The 27226-nt window shown below is 43.0% G+C and overlaps 2 protein-coding genes across 3 annotated transcripts in view; both read left to right on the top strand.

Moving 5' to 3' along the window:
- The window catches only part of ppp1r18 (protein phosphatase 1, regulatory subunit 18), a gene marked incomplete at its 5' end in the record, with an annotated part of 18727 nt that extends 5664 nt beyond the window's left edge, over positions 1-13063 (top strand). Inside the window, 2 exons of the mRNA XM_084311924.1 lie at positions 10619-10841; positions 11799-13063. Coding sequence (XP_084168050.1) covers positions 10619-10841; positions 11799-11818 — 243 coding nt within the window. The 3' untranslated portion in view covers positions 11819-13063. The remainder of the gene's footprint in view (positions 1-10618; positions 10842-11798) is intronic.
- Positions 13064-15856: 2793 nt separating this feature from the next.
- Positions 15857-27226, top strand: part of cratb (carnitine O-acetyltransferase b) — a 53434-nt gene continuing 42064 nt past the window's right edge. The window contains exons 1-5 of one of the 2 annotated variants that reach the window (XM_084313700.1): positions 15857-16242; positions 17018-17248; positions 17807-17925; positions 19437-19490; positions 25206-25362. In XM_084313700.1, the coding sequence (XP_084169826.1) occupies positions 16192-16242; positions 17018-17248; positions 17807-17925; positions 19437-19490; positions 25206-25362 (612 nt within the window). In that variant the 5' untranslated portion in view covers positions 15857-16191. The remainder of the gene's footprint in view (positions 16243-17017; positions 17249-17806; positions 17926-19436; positions 19491-25205; positions 25363-27226) is intronic. The other variant, XM_084313701.1, reaches the window with a different exon arrangement.

Raw genomic sequence — 27226 nt, forward strand, 5'->3', positions numbered from 1 at the left:
CATGAACACAAACCCTGTTAGAGAGAGAGAGAGAGAGAGAGAGAGAGAGAGAGAGAGAGAGAGAGAGAGAGAGAGAGAGAGAGAGAGAGAGAGAGAGAGAGAGAGAGAGAGAGAGAGAGAGAGAGAGAGAGAGAAGAGAGAGAGAGAGAGAGAGAGAGAGAGAGAGAGAGAGAGAGAGAGAGAGAGAAGATAACCTCGATGTAATTAGCGTTGGATGGACAAACAAAGTTGCCCAGCAGAGCGGAACTAAACTGTCTGTCTCACCCACACGGTCCTCTCTGTGAAAGAGGAAGAGACGCTGACATTATAGTGAATGAATGGAGCTGAATATACGTACTCTAAATATGTAGTTGTGGAGTTGTCTATCTGTGCTTGGAGCCAAAATGCACTTGGGTACTTCACTCAAGTCAAGTCAAGTCAAGAGTTTTAATTGTCACGGCATACAAGTATACAATGAAATGCGGGTGGTCTAAGCCTCTCTGTCCTAGTAGCTGGGGTTCGCAGGTGTCTCCATACTAGGAGTGTAACGACGATGCATGATAAAATGCATCATAAAATCGTAAAATGTAATATGTGCAGTCAAAATGTATCACCAAGTTGTTAGGTTACATCACCATGTTTCCAAATGAATTAAATCAACATGTTCATTTACACTTAAAGGGGAACTATTTTACTATTTCTTTCACTATTTGGGCACTTTTACACAATTCGTGTGAGTCTATGGAACACCTCTGTAATATATATATTTTTTTATTCATTGTTTTGTATTTCTAATCAAGTCCTCAAAAACAGCATTTTTCTACCTCAAGATCTCGAGCTGTTTTGAGCCTGGGCTCCTAAACCACTGCGCCGGCGCCTGAACATTATCATGCAGCGGTGTCTTTCTGACATCACAAATCATCACATTTTCAGATGACTCAGTTCAGTGAGGGTGAATATTGTGAGAGGAGAATTGGAAGAATGTGCCAATATGAGAATTAGAGACATAGATCATATTAATATAAGTCCACATAGCTAGGAAACAATGCTAAACACTGAAAAAGGCCATTTATAAGATAGTTCCCCTTTAATATTGATCATCAATTTTCAGTTTTCAGATTTTCATGTTCATACAGTATCAATGCATTACAATGCATTTCACAATTGATTTTCTTTTCTACATAAACCGCCTATTATATAGATCATATATATATAGTCCTTCCTGATGTGTGCCCACGTTAGGCCAGACACTGCCTTTGTCGCACAGCACTGCAGACTGCTTCCTCCTTGTTTCTCACAGACAAACTCAGTCGTTTTGTTGAGTCAGCTCTCTGCCATTCAGATAAGCGTGTCTTTGTATTTCCCTGCCTGGGTTTTTTCTTCTTCCCTTTTTTTTTTTGCATTGGAATCTTGGCAAACAGTTTCTGTGACCATGTTGACCTTACATCGTATGACTGCACATAATTGACAGCCGACCACTGACTGCACTGGGTGACTCAGAGTTCGAGCAAGAGAGAGTTGGGGAAGGGATTGGGAGGAGTGGTGGGGTACATGGAACTCCATTGTGTGTGAGAGACAGAGAGAGAGAGAGAGAGAGAGAGAGAGAGAGAGGGTAAGAAAGTCTGATTCTTGTGACAGTACACAGCATATTTTGACTCCGCTTCCTCTTTCAGTTTTGCTCACTTCCTCCAAGAAAGACACCAAAAGGCCATCGTAGAGACATAATATCCATTGTTAACTACACCCATTTTCAAGTATTCATACATGTTATTCATATGGCTTAAGACAACCCAGAAATTCCACAAACTCCTGCTCGAAAGACAGTGAACTGGCAACGTTTTTTTTATAGATGACACTGAGAGCACCCAGGGGAACGAGTTCATTTTCTGTTTCACAACTGAGAACATTACTATAGAATAAAGTTCAATTGGATGTAAAATAGTAAACAAAATTCTGTGGGTCATTCAGTCTCCCATTCATTGTCTATGGAGCAGTTCCAGACTTTATATCTGATGACAAGTTTGAGTCTTCCTTTTCAGGTTTCTTGACTGTCGGAGTAGCTCACGTTCACAAAATGTTATTAAACTTTCCTGCATGAGGCCACAGAAATAACATATTGGAGTTCCCCTTTAAACCAAGTCATACTACAGTACCGTCTCTTTCAACAGACCTGAACACTAACAGTCATACTACAGTACCGTCTCTCTCAACAGACCTGAACGTTAACAGTCATACTACAGTACAGTCTCTCTCTCAACACACCTGAACGTTAACAGTAAAAGCAGGGGTGTTTGACTGTAGGAAAGAGAATGACAGTTGACATGAGAAAACCATAGGAGACGGAGCATGATGCCGTTTGTCTCACAGCATCACATAATCATCTGCATTTCCCTGTATAGGACATCATCTGCATTTCACTGTATATTACATCATCTGCATTTCACTGTATATGACAGCATCTGCATTTCGCTGTATATTACATCATCTGCATTTAGCTGTATATGACATCATCTGCATTTCGCTGTATATGACATCATCTGCATTTCGCTGTATATGACATCATCTGCATTTCGCTGTATATTACATCATCTGCATTTCGCTGTATATTACATCATCTGCATTTCGCTGTATATTACATCATCTGCATTTCGCTGTATATTACATCATCTGCATTTCGCTGTATATGACACATTCCCACTCACAACTGACCCACAATGAATACATTTCACCAAGCAGTAATTACCCACTCCACTAATTACATACAGTACATAGAAAGGGGAAGACACCCATAATAATTTTTTGTTTTGCTTCCCGGGGTACAATCCTATAATGCTCTATCGCTCTCTCTCTCTCTCTTTCTCTCGGCTGTTAAGCGCAGTCGTCCTCTTTTAACGATGGGCGTAAAGCTGTAGTGAGTGACTACTCTGCTCTGGTGGTTCTCTCTGACCACCTGTTGCCCTCACGTTGTCACCCGTGAGACCGTTTGACGTCATGTCTCCCTCCTCCCCCTCCTCCCCCTCAGCTCTGTTATCTCACAGGGGGGGTGACTTACACTCTTCTTCTCTCTCCCCCCTCTTCTTTTTCCTCCACCTTGGGATGTCCCTCTGCTTCGCCTCGTAGTCTCAATCTCTTCTTGGCCACCTTGCTCTTCAGAGTCAAAGTCAAAGTCAGCTTTATTGTCGCTTCTCTTAATGTGCAAGACATACAGAGAAATTAAATTGCGTTTCCCCCTTCCCACGGTGTATATAAAAAAGATCTAATATAAACATAAAGTAACATATAGGACACTATAAACATAAAGTAACATATGGGACATGATGTACACACAATATACAGGACTATATACAGTATAAACAGTGGCTAAAGAAAGTTGTGTATGAGTGAAATAAATATAGCAGGTAAAAGTGAACTTTTTTTAACAACCAGACCATGACAGTGGCTGGATATCCTCCCATATCCTTTAAGCCAGGGGTTCCCAACCTTTTTTCCCCCAGGGACCCCCCTCCTAATAAAATACCATAAAATACTTTTTTTTGTCATTTTAATACTTTCTTTTGTCATTTTAATAACAAACTGCTTATACACAGGCATATGCATCATAATTAGACCCACTATGCTTCTTTGACTTGTGCCTTCAATCAACAAATCTCATCTTGCACCATATGTATTTCAAAATGTTGGCCAATATTCAAATCCTGTATTCATCCTCTCAAATCAGGCCCTAATGGTGAACGGTTTGCATTTATGTTGAATGAAGTAAGAATCCACTGCAGTAAAAATATCCTCACCTCGAGTGGTAAGGTTGACTGACATGAGAATGTCCTGCTTCAGATCCTCATTTTCGATATACTGCACATAAACGATGAGCACAGCCTCGTCTGCGACAGTTGTAGTTTCATCAAGTTGTATGGCAAATGGACCCTTTCTAAGCTTTTCTGACAGCTGCTGCTCGCAATCACTTGACATCTTATCAATTCGGTCTTTCACTACATTGTTCGAGAGTGGTACTGATTTTAGTTTATCCGCCACCTGTGGGCCGCACAGTTTCTAAACCATTTTGATGCAGGCTGGTTTGATGAGCTGCTCGCCAATATTGTGCGGTTTCTTTGCTTTTGCAATTAAAAGCGAACACTCAAAGGAGGCTTTGGTAGCCTTCTGTAAATCACTGCCACCCCTGCTCCACGCTACTCTAACATCAACGGGCTTGTTCGCCTTGAGAGACTGTTCTTTCCTCCGAAAAAAGTCCGGATCCTTCCCAACGGTTTCTGGGTGCTTAGACGCCTGATGTCTCTTCAGCTTGCTGGGCTTCAGGCTCGAGTTTGCCAACTTTTCTCCACAAATCACACACTCAGGTCGTTTGTCTGGTCCCTCAGTGAAGCCCATGGTGATGTAATTTTCGCGATTGCTGTAGGTCCTAACTTTTTTTGCAGATGAGCTGCCGTCATCTCCTTTTCGTTTGTCACACATTTTCGCCTCTGGCGGCTGACTGCAGACGAGCCGAGAAAGTTAACTAGCGTGCTAGGCTAGCTACGGAAAGTGATACAGTCAACTGATTCGTGTTTTAGCGGCTACCCGGTAGCCTACTGTTAACGTTCAAAAATCATGTCTAGATGTTTATTTATTTATCTTTATTTTTTATTGTAGTGGAGAGACTATTCATGCTTCTGATGATAAAAATGTGCTAATTAAATATTTCTCTGAAAAAAAAAAAAAAAAAAACATCTGTGGTCTGGCAGACCCCAGGTTGGGAATCACTGTTTTAAGCCACTGTAGGGGCTCTGAGTGGATACAGCACTGTATACTGTATGTATGGGAACTGTAGTAGTGTTTAGTGTAGGCCTTCTAATGATGTTGTGTAATGAAATGAATCTATCTATCTATCTATCTATCTATCTCTCTCTCTCTCTCTCTCTCTCTCTCTCTCTCTCTCTCTCTCTCTCTCTCTCTCTCTCTCTCTCTCTCTCTCTCTCTCTCTCTCTCTCTCTCTCTCTCTCTCTCTCTCTCTCTCTCTCTCTCTCTCTCTCTCTCTCTCTCTCTCTCTGTGATCCTCATCTGGTCTCAGTCCTGCTGGGTTAATTAGGTTCAGGGAGGGAGGATTAGCTTCCTGTACTTCAGCGTGATTCGTCCAGCCTCCCTCACACCAGGCTATAATGATTAGGCCCTGATGCACCTCTCCGAGTCCTGAGACCATCTTTGTCAGGGACAAACTACTAGGGACATGCAGCATTGTGTGTGTGTGTGTGTGTGTGTTTGCATGCATGTAAATATGCATGTTTGTATACTGCACATGCATATACATACAAACACACACACATACAGTTGTGTATTTATGGTATTCATCTGGTCCGTATTAGAGCTGTCCTCAGCGAAAGACATACTTACCAGAGATGTCCAAATAATTTTCAGGACATAACAGAATGAAAAAAATCGACTAAGAAAGTCTCAGTCTATTGAGACCAAATCAACTGATTCAACGACTAAGAGGGGGGCGTGTTGAAGTTAGATGTTATGTATGATTGCAGTTTCCACAAGAGGGCGCTATAGGCGCAAGGAGACGTAGCTATTGGGGCTGACGTCAGGTGAGAGGGTATATAAGAGATTGTTCCCTCCCCCCTTTCTCTTCCTCCGTCGCTCTCATAAGGAGAAGGTCTCATGTGTACTGTTGGGTGCAATGTGATAATAAACCACGCCAAAGGCTAAAGAGAGAAACCTTGTCGTCCTGAACATATTATTGTCGCTCCACAGCTGACTCTGTCAACAGGTTATGGGCCCAGATCACGCAGGGGCGAAATAATAAGGGTAGCAAGTTTAGCTGAAGTATAGGCTAGTTTAGCACCGGGAGCACCGCGTGGCTAAAGCTAGGCTAACGGGAGCTAAAGCTACGCCTACCATCAAAAGAGGATGGCGACCAAAGGAAGGAGCGAATGGCCCTCGTTCAATGGAAGGGCAGAGGACTACGAGCTCTGGGAAGAGCGAATATTGTGCTGCATGCACGGAGTGGGACTGAAGACAACGATCTTGACGGCCCCCACGGGAGAACTAACGGCGGAAGCGCAAGCCCAGGATACCAAGCTAAATGCTGACGCATACTGCGAGTTGGCACCACTCCTGGACGACACGAGCTTGGGGCTGATATTCCGCGACACAAAGGCAGAGAAAGCCTAAAAGTGTTGAGAAATCACCACACACCCGGTCGCAGAGGAGGCGGGAGAGCGGGTGCTGAAGGCCCGGGCGGCACCGAGAGAGAAGACCAGATCCCAGACGGAGCTGGCGTGTTGGCGATGCGGAGAAAAAGGGCATTGGAAAGATAACTGCACAAAGACTGTTTGGTGTAGCTTCTGCAAATCCACGGGGCACACAGACAAAGTGTGCAGAAAGAAACGTGACCAGAGCGCTCGGTACGCGCATGGACAAGATGGCAGCTGTGGACAAGATGGCGACAACGGTGGACGGGAGGCGAGTCAAGAAGACGCCCGGAGAGCAGCGGGACGAGAGGACTTCATCTTCGGGGCCCAGACAGCGTACGTCACCCAGCCAACGCAGCAGCAGCAGGTCCAAAGGAAGGGACTGATCGTGGACACAGGTGCGTCATCCCACATCATCAGCGACAGGAATCGATTCAAGAACTTTGACAACACCTTCGAGCCGGAGAGACACAGCATGGAGCTGGCAGACGGGAAGCACACTTTCTGGTTGACGCAGAGGAGAGGAGACGCACAGGTATGCCTCATAGACAGTGAGGGGCGCCGGTGTACAGTGACGTTAAAGAACGCTCTCTACATACCCTCATTCCCACAAGAACTATTCTCTGTCAAATCTGCTACTACGAACGGTGCCAAAGCGTTCTTCAATGAAGGTAAAGATGTTCTTGTAGAGCCTGACGGTACGCGATTTAACATAGAGGTGTACAAGAGAATGTATTATCTACAAACAGAGTGTAATGACAACGACAAGTGTAATAATAATGATATGTGTACTGTGACTGTCAGTCACGATATTCAGACATGGCATGAGATCATGGGTCATTGTAATTACGAGGATTTACTGAAACTGCAAGCAGTGACAGAAGACATGCACATTAAAGTTGAAAAGCATAGACCTGACAAAGAATGTGAAGTGTGTATGAAGGGGAAGTTTACTCAATCGAGAAACAGAAGTCCCACAGACAAAGTAAAGGTACCACTTGAGCTAGTTAACACAGATCTAGCCGGTCCAGTAAGCAACGAGTCCATAGGTGGCTTTAAATATGTACAGTCTTTTACAGATGTGTGTACAGGGGCAGTGTTTGTTTACTTTCTCAAAGCAAAGAGTGACACACTCCAGGCCACAGAGAAATTTCTTGCAGATGTAGCCCCTTATGGCAACATAAGATGCTTGAGGTCCGACAACGGAACCGAGTTCACAAATAGAGAGTTCCAATCACTGTTGAGAAGGAACAAGATAAGACACGAGACGTCATGTCCTTACTCCCCGCACCAGAACGGGGTGGCAGAGAGGGAAAGACGTACTCTTTTCGAAATGGCTAGGTGTAAGCTAATAGATGGTGACTTACCTAAGAGTCTATGGCATTATGCGGTACAAGAAGCCGCTTACACCAGAAACAGGTGTTTTTAATAAGCACACAGGCACCACCCCCGTATACAGCACTGACAGGGAAAAAGTGTAATCTAGCTAGAATGCACAAATTTGGATCAGTGTGTTATGCTTACCAGCAGGACAGAGGAAAGCTCGAGTCCAGATGTGAAAAAGGACTCTTTGTAGGGCACGACAAAGGAAGCGCCGCTTTTCTAGTCTATTATCCCGGTAAAGGGAAAGTGCAAAAACACAGGCTAGTCAAATTTGTCACAAAGACAACATGTGAGAACGAGACACAGACAGAGGAGCCAGAGTTGGACTCCAGAGTAAGGTGTGAAGAAACAGAGACACCTCAGCCTAGTGTACTTAGCACAGTCGTGCAGACAGACAGTCAGCAACCCCCAGAGGATGATGACGAGGAGCACCCAAGGGTGACGTCACGTGCCTCATGCAGTGGGAGGTATCCCTCACGGGAACACAAACCCCCAAAGTATCTGAAAGACTATACCCAGAGAGAAAGTGACGAGGATGACCGTACACTTACCAGCATTGATTACTGCTACAGAGTAGTGAGTGGAGTACCTCAGACCTTTAAAGAGGCGATGGTGTCCCCTGAATCAAGAAAAAGGGAGAGAGCAATGGATGAGGAGATGAGGTCCCTAGAGGACAACCACACCTTTACTCTAACCAAGTTACCAGAGGGCAGACAGACAGTGGGAGGAAAATGGGTGTACTCAATCAAGGAGGGTATTGAAGGCCACGACAAGTACAAAGCCAGGTTTGTAGCTAAAGGCTACGAGGATAAAGGAGAGAAGCTAGTGTGTAAACTAGAAAAACCCAAATTACAGAAGTGGATTCCATGTTTAAATACAGAAGTGGATCAATGTTTAAATACAGAAGTGGATTCCTGATGAATTGAAAATGGGGGACCCTGATGTAAACAAGACGAAAGTCTTTCTCTGGTCTGCATCCCCTTAACAATTGTGTGTATTGAGCTGTACTGTATTGTACCCATTCTGCAATCTGTTAATAAAGTTTTCAATCAATCAATCAATCAATCAGATCAATGTTTAAATACAGAAGTGGTTTCCATGTTTAAATACAGAAGTGGATCAATGTTTAAATACAGAAGTGGATCAATGTTTAAATACAGAAGTGGATCAATGTTTAAATACAGAAGAGGATCAATGTTTAAATACAGAAGTGGATGATTTGATCATCGCAGCGGACACTAGAAACCTAGAGCAGGTGAAAAGTATGCTCTCCAACAGATTCTAAATGAAAGACCTACAGTAGGCAGGTTAAAGCATTTTCTAGGCATGGACTTCGAACAGTCAGCCAGTTGTGTAAAAATATCCCAGAAGAGATATGTGGAGAAGATCCTGAAACGTTTTGACATGCAAGAATGTAGAATAAGGGAAACACCATGTGATCAAAAACTAGACTACCAAGAGGATGCTCAGAAATGTACAGATGTAAAAATGTACAGAGAAGCTGTAGGTAGCCTCATTTATTTGACAACAAAAGTTGTACAGTATACAAGACAACCATAAGTGGGAGTATTGAAGTTAGATGTTATGTATGATTGCATGTAACTGTCTAACAGTTTCCACAAGAGGGCGCTATAGGCGCAAGGAGATGTAGCTATTGGGGCTGACGTCAGGTGAGAGGAGATTGTTATAAGAGATTGTTCCCTCCCCCCTTTCTCTTCCTCCGTCGCTCTCATAAGGAGAAGGTCTCATCATGTGTACTGTTGGGTGCAATGTGATAATAAACCACGCCAAAGGCTAAAGAGAGAAACCTTGTCGTCCTGAACATATTATTGTCGCTCCACAGCTGACTCTGTCAACAGTGTTTACATAGTCCACCTCTCAATAAACACCCTGCGCACAAACATAACATTCATCAGTTTCGTTTCGGTGTAGACAGTCTCTGACGTCACGCCTCCTACCAGTTTCTATACTCTGGTTCCATTTGTTGTCTATCAGAATAGCTGAGGTCAGGTACGAGTTTAGAAACTCTGGTTTCATTTGTTGTCTACCAGAATGGCTGAGGTCAGGGGTGGGTCATGTTTTTCTCAATTTGTATCGAGCTTTATACTTTTACATGTCAAAGCAAAATGTCCTTCTTAATCCACTGCATTTACTTAACTACAGTTACTAGTGATCTTTAAAGAACATGTTTCTTTGTGTACAAAAAATGTTTTTTACATTTGTATTATATTATTATTATCTTTTTTTTTTTTTTACTTTGATTTAGCCCCATTTTGTCCTAGTCAGAAACGTGTATTAGTCGGGCGGCTAGGTGGTGTAGTGGGCAAGGCGCTCGCCACCAATGCAGGAGATGCTGGGTTCGAGCCCAGCTCTCCGCATTGCTATCAGCTTGGCTGGTCGTTCATACTGGGATCGGACGTTGTGGACAGCGACTACTACAGGTCGGTTGGTGCGCCTGCGCAGCAGAATCAGGAAGCGACGGGGGCGGCGTGTCCCTCCCACGCAGACCCCCGATGCTGAGAGATCGCGCTGTGCAGGTGAAAAGATGCAACGGCTGCTTCCTTGAGTACTGGAGGGGACACGTGATGTAAGGCTTCGTCCACATTGCAGCCGGCTTGTGGGAGGCATGGCCTAACAGCGTTCGAGACAGGGGAGGGTAGAATTGGACAATACGAAATTGGGATGGGAGAAAAATTGAAAATGGGAGAAAAAGTAGATAAAAAAAAGAAACGTGTATTAGTTGAATCCATAGAGGTTAATGCATGAAATATGAAACACTTCCTAGAACTGAAATATGTGGACACTAAATTGAATAATGTAATTTCAATTTTGATACTTGAGTCGGATTTTGAATGGGTGGGTGTCAGTCATTCTGTGGGTTTTCTGTATGCTATACTAAATCCTCTGCTGGTCTCCTCGCGCTCTCTCTCTCTCTCTCTCTCTCTCTCTCTCTCTCTCTCTCTCTCTCTCTCTCTCTCTCTCTCTCTCTCTCTCTCTCTCTCTCTCTCTCTCTCTCTCTCTCTTCTTTCTTTCTTTCTTTCTCTCTCTCTCTCTTTTCACCCTGTTCCCAGGTGAAGGTGTGTTTCGACGAGACCCAGCTGGAACATGTGTGTGAGTACCCATCAGAGACCTCCATGCTGGCCTGCACTCCTTACCCCCACGACCTGGTTAGGGACGGGAGGGGCCAAGAAGAGGAGGAGCCCCAGGAGGAAGAGGAGGAGGAGAGGGCAGTGGTTGTATCCCACAAGAACACAAGGAGTGTGGGGACTGCGACGGGTCGTGTGCTGAGAGTGGGTCAGTGACACCCCCTTCTTAGAAAGCACAAGGTTTAAGGGGTGCAGATTCATTGCTGACCCACTCCTAGTTTGAAGGCTCAGTGTGGCTGAGTGGACTTTACATGGCTATTAATTCAGCTTAAGTTGTTCTCTTTCTTTTCTCTCTTTCCTAACTATCTTCACTATGGCTCTATAAAGAACTAACACAATACTGAATGGAAGGAGTGCAGAGCATCTCCCTGTGGTTTGGTCTGTCTGGTGTGTGGGACTGTATTTGTGGAGTATTATAAATGCTGGGCAGCAGGCATCAGTGTGCACTGTAAAAACTGAGCGTCCTCTTGTCACTTTTAAAGGATCAGCTAATTTTATTCAACTAAAACTGTGTAAAATGTCATTCGTAAATGGTTCAAATTCATTTAATTCAGCTAAATTCGATTTCAAAAGGCACATAGTCTTTTTTATTATGTATAGGTTACTAATAATAATTTTAATAAATATTAATTAACCCCAATCCCAGTTTTTACGCCAGGCAGCAGTATGGCAAGCTCAGGGTAATTGATAAACTGAGCTCTTTTTCAAATGCAGCCAATAGTGAAAAGGCAAATAGAATGTAGGATTATCGCTTGCACGGTTATTGGTCTATGAAACAATAAATGACAATGTTTAAAGGTTTAAAGGAACATTATGGGAAATGCGCTTACCATCTTGACAAATGAATGGAAGCGGATACGAACCACTAGCCTAGCTTAAAACTCCAGAAAAGGTGTTTTTGGCCAACAACTTGGCTAGTGGTCCTCATCCACTTCCATTGATTCATGCAGCCGGATAGCTTTCTACTGAACTCACAGAGGGGAAATTGTTATCTATCTTCTTGTCTGACTCTGTAAGTGAATTTCCCATAATGTCGTTGTGTTCCTTAAACAGTCCAGGATGTCCATAACATATTGTCTTCCATCTCCATCTCTCTGTCTTCCAGATGAGTCTTGCCCTCGGTAGAAGCAAGTCATCTTCGCCAAATTGCCCATGTGATGAGATCATCAGCATTTCTTTTTTTTCTTTTGCGCAAAATCTTCATTTTTACTCTTATTTTATTTCTTTTGAATTGTTGATGGATATTTGTCACCTGTATTTTGTTTTTATCTAGCACCATGCAGGGAGAATGAGTGTTTGTACAAAAAGCCATTTGGTTTATGCAGTTAAATCTATAATAGTGTTTATTTGGGGGAAGATATATATATATGATTTGGGGGATCATATTATCACGATGTCAGGGAAATGGTCAATTTGAAATGTTAATATATGGTACATATTTGTAAAAGTTAGAGTATTATTTTGACCCTCAGGTATGCACTGTTGGACGAAGAAGGATCACTTGTCTATGCAAATAACTGAAATAAGTAATGTGACTTACTGGCTAAGATTTTACTAGTTAGCTATAATCAATCTATTAGTTTCTTCTATGGTGATAGTCCAACTGCAAGTCAGCAATGCCTCAGCACTATACAAGATTCAGTGATGTTTATATCATCTGGTCTAATGTGCCTGCTGGATTTGCCCATACAGATTCTGACACCTTTTGAATAATTTCCCTTCAGTGGGTCTATTTTTCAACAAGAGGGATAGAATGTAAAGGCAGTAGTGAACATGAATGATTGTCTTCTGATCAAGTAGGAGTTAGAATCCCCCCAAAAAAGGGATTTGATCAAGCCTTACTGTTTACAATGAAAATTATGATAATGGTCTTTCCATGGCCATATTATGATATTGATTTGATGCTTTAAACATAACTTTCCTTTAATTTTTAATTTTTTTTATCAATTTCTCACTGTTTTAGAGAATTATTGCCAGATGTTCTTAATGAGTGATGAGGCAATAGTGTAAACAATAGAGGCCTTGCACGGAATGTTTGTATGGTTTCCTAGTCTTCCAACATGGCTGCTTGTAACATAGCAATCATTGTTTTGTACATGGCAATGGATTGATTGATTGATTGAATTGATTGAAAAGTTTATTAACAGATTGCAGAATGGGTACAGTACAGTACAGCTCAATACATACAATTGTTAAGGGGATGCAGACCAGAGAAAGACTTTCGTCTTGTTTACATCAGGGTCCCCCATTTTCAATTCATCATATGACACACACGACATACAGATAGACAGTACTGCTACATCTATACATTTATGACATACCAGATTTGCAAATACAGTACTGTTTGTGATACAAAAAGTGTCCAGAAAAAGAGTGTATATACATTTGACATAGAAACTGTACATTGGAGGAGGTTGGGTAGGTGGGGTTGGGTAGGGGGGGGGGGACGACGACACTGTACACTGTACATTGGAATACTGACAAAGCCATACATGGTCTTTACTGTACAACTGGGTTAGGACATTTGTAGGGGCCAGTTTCGAATTGCAGTCTCCCGTAGGTGTTCTTTGAGAGTGTTTTTGAAAGTGGGTAGTGATTCACATTCCTTTAGAGCTTTGGGTAGGGCGTTCCACATTGATGTGGCATAATTGCTAAACGTGTTTAGTCCCTTGTTTGAGCCGAATCTGGGTTTAACATGATTTGTGGAGCTCCCTCTGGTGTTGTGATCGTGGTATTCACTGACCTTTGGGAAGTATTTTGACATGTACATGGGTACCTTGGTCGTGTAGTGTATCTTGTAGACCAGGCCCATTGCAAGTTGCTGTACTCTGTCGTCTACTCTATAAGCCATCCTAGGTTGGCAAAGTGGGCAGGGGTGAGGTGGGTTCTAGGAGTCAGGTCAAGCAGTAGTCTGACTAGTTTGTTTTGAGATGTTTGTAATTTGGTTTTTAGTGCCTTTGAGGTGCTTGGGTACCATGAGGTGCAAGCATAGTCGTAGTACCCTTGAATGAGTGCTCCTGCCAGAGTCTTCAGGGTATTCTTGTTTACCAGAGAGTTATTTGAACCGAAGAGAATGGACTCTGTTTTGCCCATGTGTAATGATAGTTTGTTGTCGGCGAGCCATATGCAGATTTTGCCTAGTCCCGAGCTGAGGGTTTTTTCAACCTGTAACTTGTTCTTGTCAGAGACCAGCAGGGCTGAGTCGTCCGCAAACAGGAACAAGTTGCAGTCACAAGCTGACGACATGTCATTTGCATAAATTAGGAACAGTAGCGGTCCTAGTATGCTTCCTTGTGGAACACCACAGTTCACTGGGAGGGGGGGGGGGATAGGGTACCGTTTACCTCCACCATCTGTTCTCTCCCCTCCAGGTAGGATTGTATCCATCCCACTGATAAACTATCAAAACCAATTGCTTTTAGCTTGTCAATCAGAATGGTGTGATTGACAGTGTCGAAGAGCCAACTTTTGCTATGTGCAAAACAAAGCTAGCTATTTTTATGCTATTGTATATTTTTATGAGAAATATATAACCAAAAATGTACTGAACATATGGCTTATTACTGGATCTTGTAAACAAGCAACAGTGGAACAGTAATATCATGCTTTTCCATTGTTTTTTCCCTGCTCTACCACTGCACAGAAACTAGGCATTTTCTTTCAAAAGTTACCATGGTTACAGCAGCCATACTGGAAGACTACAATGAAACTACACAAACATTCCGCACAAGGCCTCTATTCCGTTCACATTTAAATGTTATCGTGTTACAGCTGTTATCTGAACTTTGACTGTTTAGCGTTATATATATATATTTTGGTGTAAATGATCATTCTAACCACTTAGGGAAGGGAAAGGTGCATTATGTCCCCTGTATACAAGTTCAATTATGTTACTTTTTGTTTTCTAATATTGTTGAAGAAGCTGGCTTCAAGAAAAACATATAATAAATTATTCTGAAATGAATGAATCCTTGTCTGTTTTTTTTATTTTTAAGAATCAATAACACAGAACTGAGGAAGAGAGGGTGACATGTTTTTACATTATATTTGAATAGAAAACATCAGCACAATACAATTGTGTTGCATTAAAGGTGCTGTAAGTGGTATTTTTTTGGTTAAAATATGTGTTGTTAGCTCTACATTCCGACAGCCATCACTGATATACAATACATGTTCTGTTATCCCTTCCCACTTTATCCAATCAGGAGAGAGAACCCTAGATATCTTAACTTATTTCAAGAAATGAGACTTGCCAAATCAAATTAGCTTAAAACTAGTTTTTATTTCTTATTTTTGACTATTCTCTCCTGATTGGATAAAGTGGGAACAGCCAGGATACCAGAACGTGTATTTTCTGTTTATTGCAGAGTGGGGGGACTGGGAGATATCCATCTATATCAGTGATGGCTGTCGGAGTGTAGAGCTATTATTTTAATAACATGTTGTAGTAGACCACTTATTTTAACAAAATAAAACTGTACATTGGAATATTGACAAGACCATACTTGGTAATTTACTGTAAATTGGAGGGGGTTGTGTTAGGACATTTGTAGGGGCCAGTTTCGAATTGCAGTCTCCCGTAGGTGTTTTTTGAGAGAATTTTTGAAAGTGGGTAGTGATTCACATTCCTTTACAGCTTTGGGTAGGGCGTTCCACATTGATGTGGCATAATTGCGAAACGTGTTTAGTCCCTTGTTTGAGCCGAATCTGGGTTTAACATGATTTGTGGAGCTCCCGGTGTTGTGATCGTGGTATTCACTGACCTTTGGGAAGTATTTTGACATGTACATGGGTACCTTGGTCGTGTAGTGTATCTTGTAGACCAGGCCCATTGCAAGTTGCTGTACTCTGTCGTCTACTCTAAGCCATCCTAAGTTGTCAAAGTGGGCAGGGGTGAGGTGGGTTCTAGGAGTAAGGTCAAGCAGTAGTCTGACCAGTTTGTTTTGAGATGTTTGTAATTTTGGGGTCCCCCATTTTCAATTCATAGTGTATTCAATTCACTGTCATCATGTCATTGTTTGTGCACACAACCATAGCAAGAAATATTTGGACATGCACCAGCAGACACAACCATTTTATGTCTACGTAACCTGTGACAGGAGCGACACCTTGTGGACAAATGTGATGGTGTTTTGGGCTTTGGTCAGTGGCTGTTTACGGAAACGGATTTAGGCGTCGACACGTGTGCATGATTGTTGTCCGTGCTAGTATAACTCTCAATTATAATTAATCATTTGGTGGATAACGTATTGGGTTACTTCACTATGCCATAACTAATATTCCTTTACAACTTTTCGACCTGTTTGGCTGGCGATGATGACTTTCCTGTTTCTCTAAATGAAGAAGTGCGGTGGGGCTTATTTGACCTCAATTTTGCCATTGCCATTGGGGAGTTACAATTTGCCTACCAAATCTTGCAACCTTCCTGAATCAGAAACGCAAGATTTCATGAATTAAATCCAAATGCAACAGCTTTTAGTGGACTAAAGTGAAGCGCCATGATTGTGAGGAACATGAAGGCAGGAACGTGCAGGGCTTGGCTGTCTCGGGTGAGTCGTGTTGAGAGAACACTGTGCTGCATAGATACGTAGCTATAGTAGCTGTCTGTCCCATATAATATGTTGATCTGGAAAGGATTCAATTAATTAATGAATGCATTGCAGATTGCTGGTATCATTAAAAGTACGACATGATCACATTGTAGTCCTGATGAATTGAAAATGGGGGACCCTGATGTAAACAAGACGAAAGTCTTTCTCTGGTCTGCATCCCCTTAACAATTGTGTGTATTGAGCTGTACTGTACCCATTCTGCAATCTGTTAATAAAGTTTTCAATCAAGTTTTCAATCAGTAGCTACCCCGATATTTCACTCCGCATTTCTGCATTTTAGAAGTTTGCATTTTGTACTTAATTGTTTGCATTGTTGTACTTTAGTTTGTATATTGTATAATTTGTTTAGTGTTTGGTCTTTATTTTTTTAAACCTTTTTTACTGTATGAAGCACAATCTAATGGGGCTCATACAGAACCAATAATTTCACTGTAATGTACAGTAACAGTATACCTTTTTATAAGTGACAAATAAAACAAAACTTGATCTTTATATTTGAGTAACGTTACTCGCCCTGCCTTACACTTCTATTGCAGTTATTTATGCGCTGAAGTAATTATATGCACACCATGTAGGTGCAAATCAGAAAACTGCATACATTATAATAAGTAACGCCTGCAGCCACAAAGTTGTACGGCTTCGGGTAGTTATGCGCTGACGTGCAAAGTAACGTGGTACTGTTTTACTGGACATGTTTGTTCATCTCATTCAGCAGATGATGGTGTTGAGACAGGAGATGTGCTTCTCGTCTGCCGTGCCCGTCCAGCCAGTGCCCCCTCTGTCTCAGACTCTACAGGGGTATGTGAAGGCCCTGGAACCTCTGCTGCCCCCTGACGAACTCGACCACACCCGCAAGATGGTGCAGAAATTCTGCATGGCAGGGGGCCTGGGTCCGAGTCTACAAGAGGGACTGGAGAAAAGAGCCAGACACACTAAAAACTGGGTGTGTGTGTGAAATCAGGAGGACAAACATGTCATTTGAGGCTTCTGGTTTTACTGGAAGGAAACAAGTCACAGAAAAAGAGCATGCACTGTTTGCACAGCTAGGGAGCCTCCATCACCATTATGAACAACGCGATTGGCTTAAATGCCTAGTCAAAAGGCTTGATGCGTACAGCCTCATTCTTGTTCAATTGTGTTCCTTCTTTCTAAGACTCGCCGTGTTACTTACAGTTAACAATAGTGGAATATCTGCAACTGATTTCGTATCATTGAACTCTCTTGCGGGGGCGACAGTGGCTCAGGAGGTAGAGCAGTCGTCTGGTAATCCGGAGGTTCCCAGTTCAATTCCCGCTCCTCCCGGGTGCAGTGTGTCGGAAGTGTCCTTGAGCAAGACATTCAAGGTGCCGTCCTGCTCATCCGGAGCAATTAGGGGTTACCCAATGAGCAGGTCGGCACCTTGAATGGTTGCTTCCTCCATCGGTGAGTTAATGTGAGGAACAAAGATTGTAAAGCGCTATATAAATGCACCATTTACCATTTTCTCTCCCCTCTTTCTTAGATCTCAGACTGGTGGGTCCAGTGGGCATACCTGGAGAGCAGACAGCCACTGCCTGTGCACTCCAACCCGGCCATCTCCCTTCCCAGGAGGGATTACAACGGCTGGAGAGGCCAGCTTGCGTGAGTGACTAGTCTAGTGACGGCACACCGGATACCTCCTCTCTCCAGCCAGCCTGCGTGAGTGACTAGTCTAGTGACGGCACACCGGTGGGCCTCCTCCTCTCTCCAGCCAGCCTGCGTGAGTGACTAGTCTAGTGACGGCACACCGGTGGGCCTCCTCCTCTCTCCAGCCAGCCTGCGTGAGTGACTAGTCTAGTGACGGCACACCGGTGGGCCTCCTCCTCTCTCCAGCCAGCCTGTGTGAGTGACTAGTCTAGTGACGGCACACCGGTGGGCTTCCTCCTCTCTCCAGCCAGCCTGCGTGAGTGACTCGTCTAGTGACGGCACACCGGTGGGCCTCCTCCTCTCTCCAGCCAGCCTGTGTGAGTGACTAGTCTAGTGACGGCACACCGGGGCCTCCTCCTCTCTCCAGCCAGCCTGCGTGAGTGACTAGTCTAGTGACGGCACACCGGTGGGCCTCCTCCTCTCTCCAGCCAGCCTGCGTGAGTGACTAGTCTAGTGACGGCACACCGGTGGGCCTCCTCCTCTCTCCAGCCAGCCTGCGTGAGTGACTAGTCTAGTGACGGCACACCGGGCCTCCTCCTCTCGACTTTTCCTAATAGGTAGATGCTATAATCTGAGAGGGGACTTTGCGTTTACAGTTGCTGCCCTAGACTCTGGAGCTGCCTCCCACCCCCTAGTATCAAAACCTACCTTGACGGGTGTTTTCTGAATCCGTTACAAGCTGTTGGGTTTGGGTTTTGTAAATGTTTGTATTTGATTGATATTGAGTTTTGCGGAGCACTTTGTCACTCATTTCAATTGTATTGAACGGTGCTACATAAATAAACATATTTCCTTAACTTACCAGAACCTGGCCAACAACAACAACAGGTTGAAATCCATTCCGTTGTGTTTTTGGTGATTACATTATCTTTTCCTGTCACAATTGGACCAATTCGGCCCTGGCACTCCAGATAGACTCATGCAACTGTAGTAAATGCAATAACTTACTGTACCTCCATATTAACACACAGTTATATCACAGATGCCTAGGGCCCGCGGCCAGTTTGTGGACTGTACACTAACCCTAAGTAAGATGTGATGACATGATCTGAATAAAGTTTGACACACACACACACACACACACACACACACACAGTGTCCATGTCTACTTTAGGACACACACACACACACACACACACACACACACACACACACACACACACACACACACACACACACACACACACACACACACACACACACACACACAGCCTAACAGTGTTAACAGCCTACCGAAGAGAACGGATCTCTCCAGCAACTTGTTTGAAAATGAAAAGCAGAACTGGAGGACGAGGCTGGTTAGATGGTCCAAACGCTCCAGTCTCCACTCTCCACATATGATAGTTCAATGATAAGCAAGTCACGTCAAGTTTATCTGTATAGCCCATGTCTCAATGGACTTCACAATGGGTGGGATTTTTTAATATTCCAGTAACGCTGACCAGTGCATCGTTGTTTCCTCTCAGGTTTGCGTCCGAGCTGATTGCCGCGGTACTGGATTTCAAAGCCAAAATCAACACGTAAGTCGCACCTGTATGAACGGATAATCCAACAGTTATTTATACCACTCGGATACAGTAGTTAAAGGAGTACGCCAAGTTCTTTCTTAAATAACTCACCAATATGAGATGAAAAGATCTGTTTGTTTCATCCTTGCGAGTCCAGTAGTTACTGTGCCATGGTCCATGCTAACGTTTTAACCAGTGTTGGGACTAACGCGTTACAAAGTAACGCGTTACAGAAACGAAGTTACTTTTTGCCGCAACTAGTACTCTAACGCATTACTTTTGAAATTCAGTAACGCTACTTACGTTACTGAATGGTTTGTTAGTTCGTTACTGCGTTCTTTTTATGTAGATTCATAGCGAGCGTCCTTATTTCGCCTGCGTTTGTTTTGTTTACTGTAGACTGAAAGGCGCTATATAAAACGAAGTATTATTATTATTATTATTTCTTTCCGTAGCCTCATTCTGGTTTCGCACTTCTGATTGGCCACTGACGTTCTGAAAGAAATAGGCGCTCTCTACAGTAAACAACAAGAGGACGCTCGCTATGAATCTACATAATAAGAACGCAGTAATAATAACGAACTAACAAACCATTTAGCAACTACTTGGAGAGATAATTAATATACAACATGGAAACGAGATAAAGAACATGTTTGAAGGGCTGCTGGAGTCAACTGGACTAACGTTACATCTCGACCACCGCAGACTGGTGACGGTGAGTGCAATGTGTTCACTGAAACTCAAGATCAACGGATTTTGACTGTACTTAATCTGCCAGGGAATCTCATAATACTAATCAAACAATATAAATATAGTCCTTTCATGCACAATTGATATCCTAACTATTCTAACGTTGCAATGCTTTGATAACAACGCTGCAAGATGGTTATGAATGAATTAATGAATGGATGAATGAATGAATGAATGAAAACTTTATTTAACAGATTGCAGAATGGGTACAATACAGTACGGCTCAATACATACAATTGTTAAGGGGATGCAGACCTGAGAAAGACGTTTGTCTTGTTTCCATCAGGGTCCCCCATTTTCAATTCATATAGACATTTATGACATACACAACATACATGACATTTATGGCATAGGGACATATAGGTATTTAGTACTGATACATTTGTGACATAAGCGGTATTCAAATATACAGTACTGTTACCCCTAGATCCTGACAGAGTATATACATATGATGGGGAGGGGACTGTACATTAGGAGGGGGTGGGTGGGTGGGAGAGAAATATACATACAGCGGGGAGGGAATATATAATGAAACGCTCTAGACCACATTGCTTAGCAGAGTTCGGTGATGTGAATGGAAACTGTCAAGTTGATCAACCGATTTTGAGTATATGGGGCATGGGACTTGAGCAATTTATTTTTTTTATTTTTTTTTAAATAACTAAATAGTTACTTTTCACAGTAACTCATTACTTTTGGGTGTAAGTAACTAGTACAGTAACGAAGTTACTTTGAAATGAAGTAACTAGTAAAGTAACTGAGTTACTATTTTTCAGTAACTAGCACAACACTGGTTTTAACACACAGTTAGTGTTCAGTACAAACTAGCATAGCTAGTCTAGCATCATCTCAAAAGTGTGGTGAGTGACTTTCTTGCAACTTCAAACCGGGATGCAAACCGGGATGGTTAACTCACTCATCCATGCCATCATTCACTCATGGTTAAGCCAATCTGCCCCTAGTGGCGGCTGTCAGTCACGGCTCTTTGCTTTGCATCTATGACACTTTGTGTCCTTTTTAATTTAATCTGTTTTGACTTTAGCTGCCATGGGTTAAATTCATTATCAACCGTAGGTTGCCGGCTCTATTTGTCTATAGAGAAAGTCCCCTTCTTTGCAGGGCTATAACTTTTTAAATTCTATTGCTACATTGCCATTATTAGGGCCCATTCAAAGTCCTATATGTATTGTTCATTGTGTAGCAACGTTAAACTTTTTCATTCACATATTCATAGTAAAGTATGGTCTAATGTATAAGTATGTTTTCATCTCTTTCTGCAGCTTTCTCCAGAACGTGATCTATAGCCCCAAATACATTATATTGATGATGCAATACAGTTTTATGGCAATCAGCGCGATATAAAAAATTCCAACTAGACGTACTTCTAGAAGTTACTACACGTCATCTGATGTTGACCGGATGGGCTAGGGGGCGTTTATAATTCCGTGGGCAGCGTTATACCAATCATCTAATGTGGGTCAAATGTTGATAATAGCAGTTAGTATCGAAGACGGTAACTTTACACGCTAAAACTCACCCCAGTCTCCGCGCGCCGTTGGGCGATCATCGTAGAGTAGAGATTTTACCATTATGGGATGTCGATTTACCCGGTCCATCTCCAGCTTGTATAATGGTATATACGTCCAAATCATGTTGTTTATCGAGTTATTGGCAATCGATCGCTATGTAGTGTGTCGAGATCGAGTCCCGGGACCTATAGTGAGTGCCCGGAAGTAATACGGCCGACCAGCACAACCTCTACGGCACTTCCTGTTAAGCGATTGCGCCGATCGGCCACCAGATGGCGCTCCTGAACCGCCAGAGAGCTCAGTGGGTCCTCCTGGTGGATCTCAGGCCAGCGGAGGGGAAATATGAATCCGATCCCAGATTTTTGAAATATTGATATTAAAGACGCTGTAAAGCGTCTTCGGCAACTTGAGCATGGCCGGGAATGACGTGTTTAAGCGTTTTCCGGCACCCAAAGTGTTAACAACCATGTTAGATATATATACAATAGTTCCGCTTCCAGTAACAGTGCAAATGGGTGTGACCTGTAATCTATTCCGTTGTCATTACAGTTAATCTCAAAGTAACATCAATATAATGCGGCCAAACGGCAAGTAAAGAGCAAACCAACCGACTGTTATATCATACGTCCACTTTCTGTCTTTTTAATGACCAGATTAATCCGTCTGTCCCCTAAATGGTAATAGTGACAACTGTCTTTTTATTACTGCAGACACGGTTCAGCTATTTTAGGGCTCTTAACCTTGAGCCTGGTTGGCATTAGCCTTTATTACTATGGTAATTATTTTGGCACTCTTGTCTGTCAACAACTGTATATCTGTGCTAAAATGTCTCAATGCCGGGGCGTCTGGGTAGCGTAGAAGTCAAGCACTCGCCTACCACTCTGGGTTAGAATCCAGCTGTCAGCGGTACCTCCGGCTTGGTCAGTTGTCCCTACGAACACAATTGGCAGTGTTAGCGAGTGGGAAGGCGGTGGGGTATGAGTCCTGGTCATTGCAAACAGCGACTCCTACTGGTCGGTCGGGCGCCTGCTCAGCAGGGAGGGGATCTGGGGGAGATGACGTGAACCTCTGCACGCGTTACGTTCTCCCAGTGAAACTCCTCGCTGTCAGGTGAAAAGAAGCGGCTGGTGACTCCACATGTATCGGAGGAGGCAGAATGCGCGCAACAACCAGGAAGGGAATTGGGAAACGACTAAATTGGGGGATGGGAGGAAAGAGAGAGAGGCTAAAAAGATGTCTCAATGCCACGCCTTCTAAACTCCCTCTCGCTTGTTCGCACTTTTTTTTATCTCCATCTCTTCCTGTCCTCCCTCTCGCTCTGTTCCTCCCTCTCTCTGTTCCTCACTCTCTTCCCTGTCTCATCGTTATACGTCTATGCTCTCTCTCTCTCTCTCTCTCTCTCTCTCTCTCTCTCTCTCTTTCACACACATGTTAACACTTTCAGTGCCAGCAGGGTGCGCACGATTTAGTGCTTGAATGCCCACCATCCACTTCAACGCCTAATCTATGTTTTAAATTATGGCTATGTGTCTAATCTGCCCGTCGCTTATCAATGACTCGTTTTCCAGTCAACATTGTCGAAGCGGATTGTTTTTTTATCGGTTCATTTTCATTTTATAGCATTTTGAAAAGCCCTAGTTTTCAAGGAAAATATAAATATTCCATGATAATCGCCCTTTACTGGAATATTCTAGAATACACAAAAACGTTGTCATTTTTTGGCCTATTTATTAATCGTTTTCAAATAAACGCTAGATTATCGATAGTATATGTGTACGTATGCACGCTATATAGGCGATCTGAAAAATCGATTCTCTTATTTCCTGATCGCTCGCACAGCCACACACACACAGGGGAAAAGCTTATATCTCTGTGAAAACAGGTCTGATTATCCTAAGACTGGTAAAATAGATTCCTTACCTGAGATCAGATGTTATCCAAAAAGCTTATTCCAATTCCTGATCGCCATTCCAAATATCGATCGCTTTTATTGATCCAACGCTACATACTGTACATATGTATTCCACGCTGTTCTGAGGGTCCACAATGAATCCGATCGGCTCTGGTTACATGCCTGAGAAGTCAAATGTGGATTCCGGATTTTTCTTTCTCATCCATTTTCATTGAGTCCATTCCAAAAGGTTGCATTACCATCTGGGAGACGATAGGGGGCGGTTTTTTCACATCTGAGCTCCTACAGGGGCTGCATACCAACGGGAGACTCTGTTGATGAAATATGAATTCAGATCGCTAATGAAAAAATAAAACGCTAATAAACATCGTGGGCATTCAGGCATTGGGCTGATAAAACGTGAAAGTGTTAATATTACTATACTCGTGAGGAGGACATTGCACTAGCTTAGATTTGGTCCCTAATACCTTACCCCTTACCCAAACACCTAACGACTACACTGATAACCTTATAAACCCAATCCACAATCCAAACGTAACGCATGGCCCCAACAAAATAACAAACAGAGACACGTTTTCCTTCTCTAGTTGATTGACTGAGGTCTTGATCCAATGGACTAATAATCAATAACGGAAGGGAAGAAACTTTTTTATTTCCCTTTTTTTTTTTTACAACAAGGTAGGTAAATACTTCACCTACAAACATAATACTGTTCTGACGGCACAATATTGATGTAATTAAAAGCTTTGAAGAAGGTTGAAGTAAATATGAATCTTGCTCAGATTTGAGTGTGTGGATACTCTTTTAATTCAGTCTGCAATCTCTTTAGCTTTAGCACCTCAGCAATACTGGGTGAGCAGTATATATAAACTTCATTAAAATAAAATAAATAAAACAAATAAAACAAATAAAACAAATAAAACAAATAAATAAAATAAAATAAATAAAATAAATAGTTGGAGCTAAAGCATGGGTGTGTTTTGTCAACAAAGAAGATGAATGATGGAATAACAACAGACTGGCGGTTCAGTTGGCTGCTGGTGGCGCAGGATTGATTGAGTAGGACACCATGACTCAAATGAGTCCCTCTGACCTTCTGGTCAAAATGTGAAAAATAATGTCAGAAAATAACCCTAACCCGTAACCCTCCCTAACCTGAAACACAAACTCAAAAAAAAAAGAAATCTACAAAATGACCAAAAGGTGTTGTCCTCAAAAGTTATACATTTACCAGGGCTGTCCTCGACTAAATAATTTGTTGACTAATCAATTTGTTTATTTAATTGACAAATCTGTAAAATTGTGTTTCCCACATGCAGTCATGCGGAATTACCTCTTTTAAATCTGGTGCACAGCTGTGCTTAACATTCATCAGGAAATAACCCGTCCAACTTGGAAAAAGAAACATGTAAAAGAAATGACTAACAAAGTCTTGGACAACTAATGTATTTTGGTCAAGGACAGCCCTAATGTACACATCCATCCATCCACAGACTCACTATCTTTCACTCTGCTGTGTGTACCCCCCCCCTCCAGAGGCCAGCTGCAGGTGGAGTACATGCGGGGCCAGCCTCTGTGTATGGAGCTCTTCCCCCTCCTCTTCTCCTCCTGCAGGATCCCGGGTCTCAAGCACGACTACATCGCTCACCACGGACGCACGCCGACACACATCACCGTGGTCAGGAACTACCAGGTCAGACACGCATCACCGTGGTCAGGAACTACCAGGTCAGGAACTACCAGGTCAGGAACTACCAGGTCAGACACGCATCACCGTGGTCAGGAACTACCAGGTCAGACACACATCACCGTGGTCAGGAACTACCAGGTCAGGAACTACCAGGTCAGGAACTACCAGGTCAGACACACATCACCTGGTCAGGAACTACCAGGTCAGGAACTACCAGGTCAGACACGCATCACCGTGGTCAGGAACTACCAGGTCAGGAACCACCAGGTCAGGAACCACCAGGTCAGGAACTACCAGGTCAGGAACTACCAGGTCAGGAACCACCAGGTCAGGAACTACCAGGTCAGGAACCACCAGGTCAGGAACCACCAGGTCAGGAACTACCAGGTCAGGAACTACCAGGTCAGGAACCACCAGGTCAGGAACCACCAGGTCAGGAACTACCAGGTCAGGAACTACCAGGTCAGGAACTACCAGGTCAGGAACCACCAGGTCAGGAACTACCAGGTCAGGAACTACCAGGTCAGGAACCACCAGGTCAGGAACCACCAGGTCCAGAATGTACTAACTTGGCATCCATTCTAAATCTCAACGTTGTATAGGGTGCAACTTGAGAAAATATGAAAGGGTTAGGATATAAAAATAAATGAATAAAAAAGGTGCTTTTTGAAACCCTGGGGGTAAATTGGGCATTGTCAGTAGTAATGTAACAGACATAAACAATCACCAAAAATTACCTATACAGCTATGTAAGAACTATAAAAAGAGGCTCTAGGTTGTGTGTTCATAGTCATTTGATTTGGGTCCTCGGAGTCATTCAGATTTACAGATGTTTACAGATATTTTACAACTGTTATTACCAGTCTACCGTCCCCTGTGAAGATTGAAGTAAAAAAAAAAAAAAAAAAAAAAAACACCAAGTAGCTCAGTAACAGTAGCTCAGTAACAGTAGCTCAGTATCAGTAGCTCAGTAACAGTAGCTCAGTATCAGTAGCTCAGTACCAGTAGCTCAGTATCAGTAGCTCAGTAACAGTAGCTCAGTAACAGAAGCTCAGTAACAGTAGCTCAGTATCAGTAGCTCAGTAACAGTAGCTCAGTATCAGTAGCTCAGTACCAGTAGCTCAGTAACAGTAGCTCAGTAACAGTAGCTCAGTAACAGTAGCTCAGTATCAGTAGCTCAGTAACAGTAGCTCAGTAACAGTAGCTCAGTAACAGTAGCTCAGTACCAGTAGCTCAGTAACAGTAGCTCAGTACCAGTAGCTCAGTAACAGTAGCTCAGTACCAGTAGCTCAGTAACAGTAGCTCAGTAACAGTAGCTCAGTAACAGTAGCTCAGTACCAGTAGCTCAGTAACAGTAGCTCAGTACCAGTAGCTCAGTAACAGTAGCTCAGTAACAGTAGCTCAGTACAGTAGCTCAGTACCAGTAGCTCAGTAACAGTAGCTCAGTAACAGTAGCTCAGTACCAGTAGCTCAGTAACAGTAGCTCAGTAACAGTAGCTCAGTAACAGTAGCTCAGTAACAGAAGCTCAGTACCAGTAGCTCAGTAACAGTAGCTCAGTAACAGTAGCTCAGTAACAGTAGCTCAGTAACAGTAGCTCAGTAACAGTAGCTCAGTACCAGTAGCTCAGTAACAGTAGCTCAGTAACAGTAGCTCAGTACCAGTAGCTCAGTAACAGTAGCTCAGTAACAGTAGCTCAGTAACAGTAGCTCAGTATCAGTAGCTCAGTAACAGTAGCTCAGTAACAGTAGCTCAGTAACAGTAGCTCAGTATCAGTAGCTCAGTAACAGTAGCTCAGTAACAGTAGCTCAGTACCAGTAGCTCAGTAACAGTAGCTCAGTATCAGTAGCTCAGTACCAGTAGCTCAGT

Source organism: Notolepis coatsorum (genome assembly GCF_963971535.1).
Source record: "Notolepis coatsorum genome assembly, chromosome: 4".
Classification (NCBI taxonomy): domain Eukaryota; kingdom Metazoa; phylum Chordata; class Actinopteri; order Aulopiformes; family Paralepididae; genus Notolepis; species Notolepis coatsorum.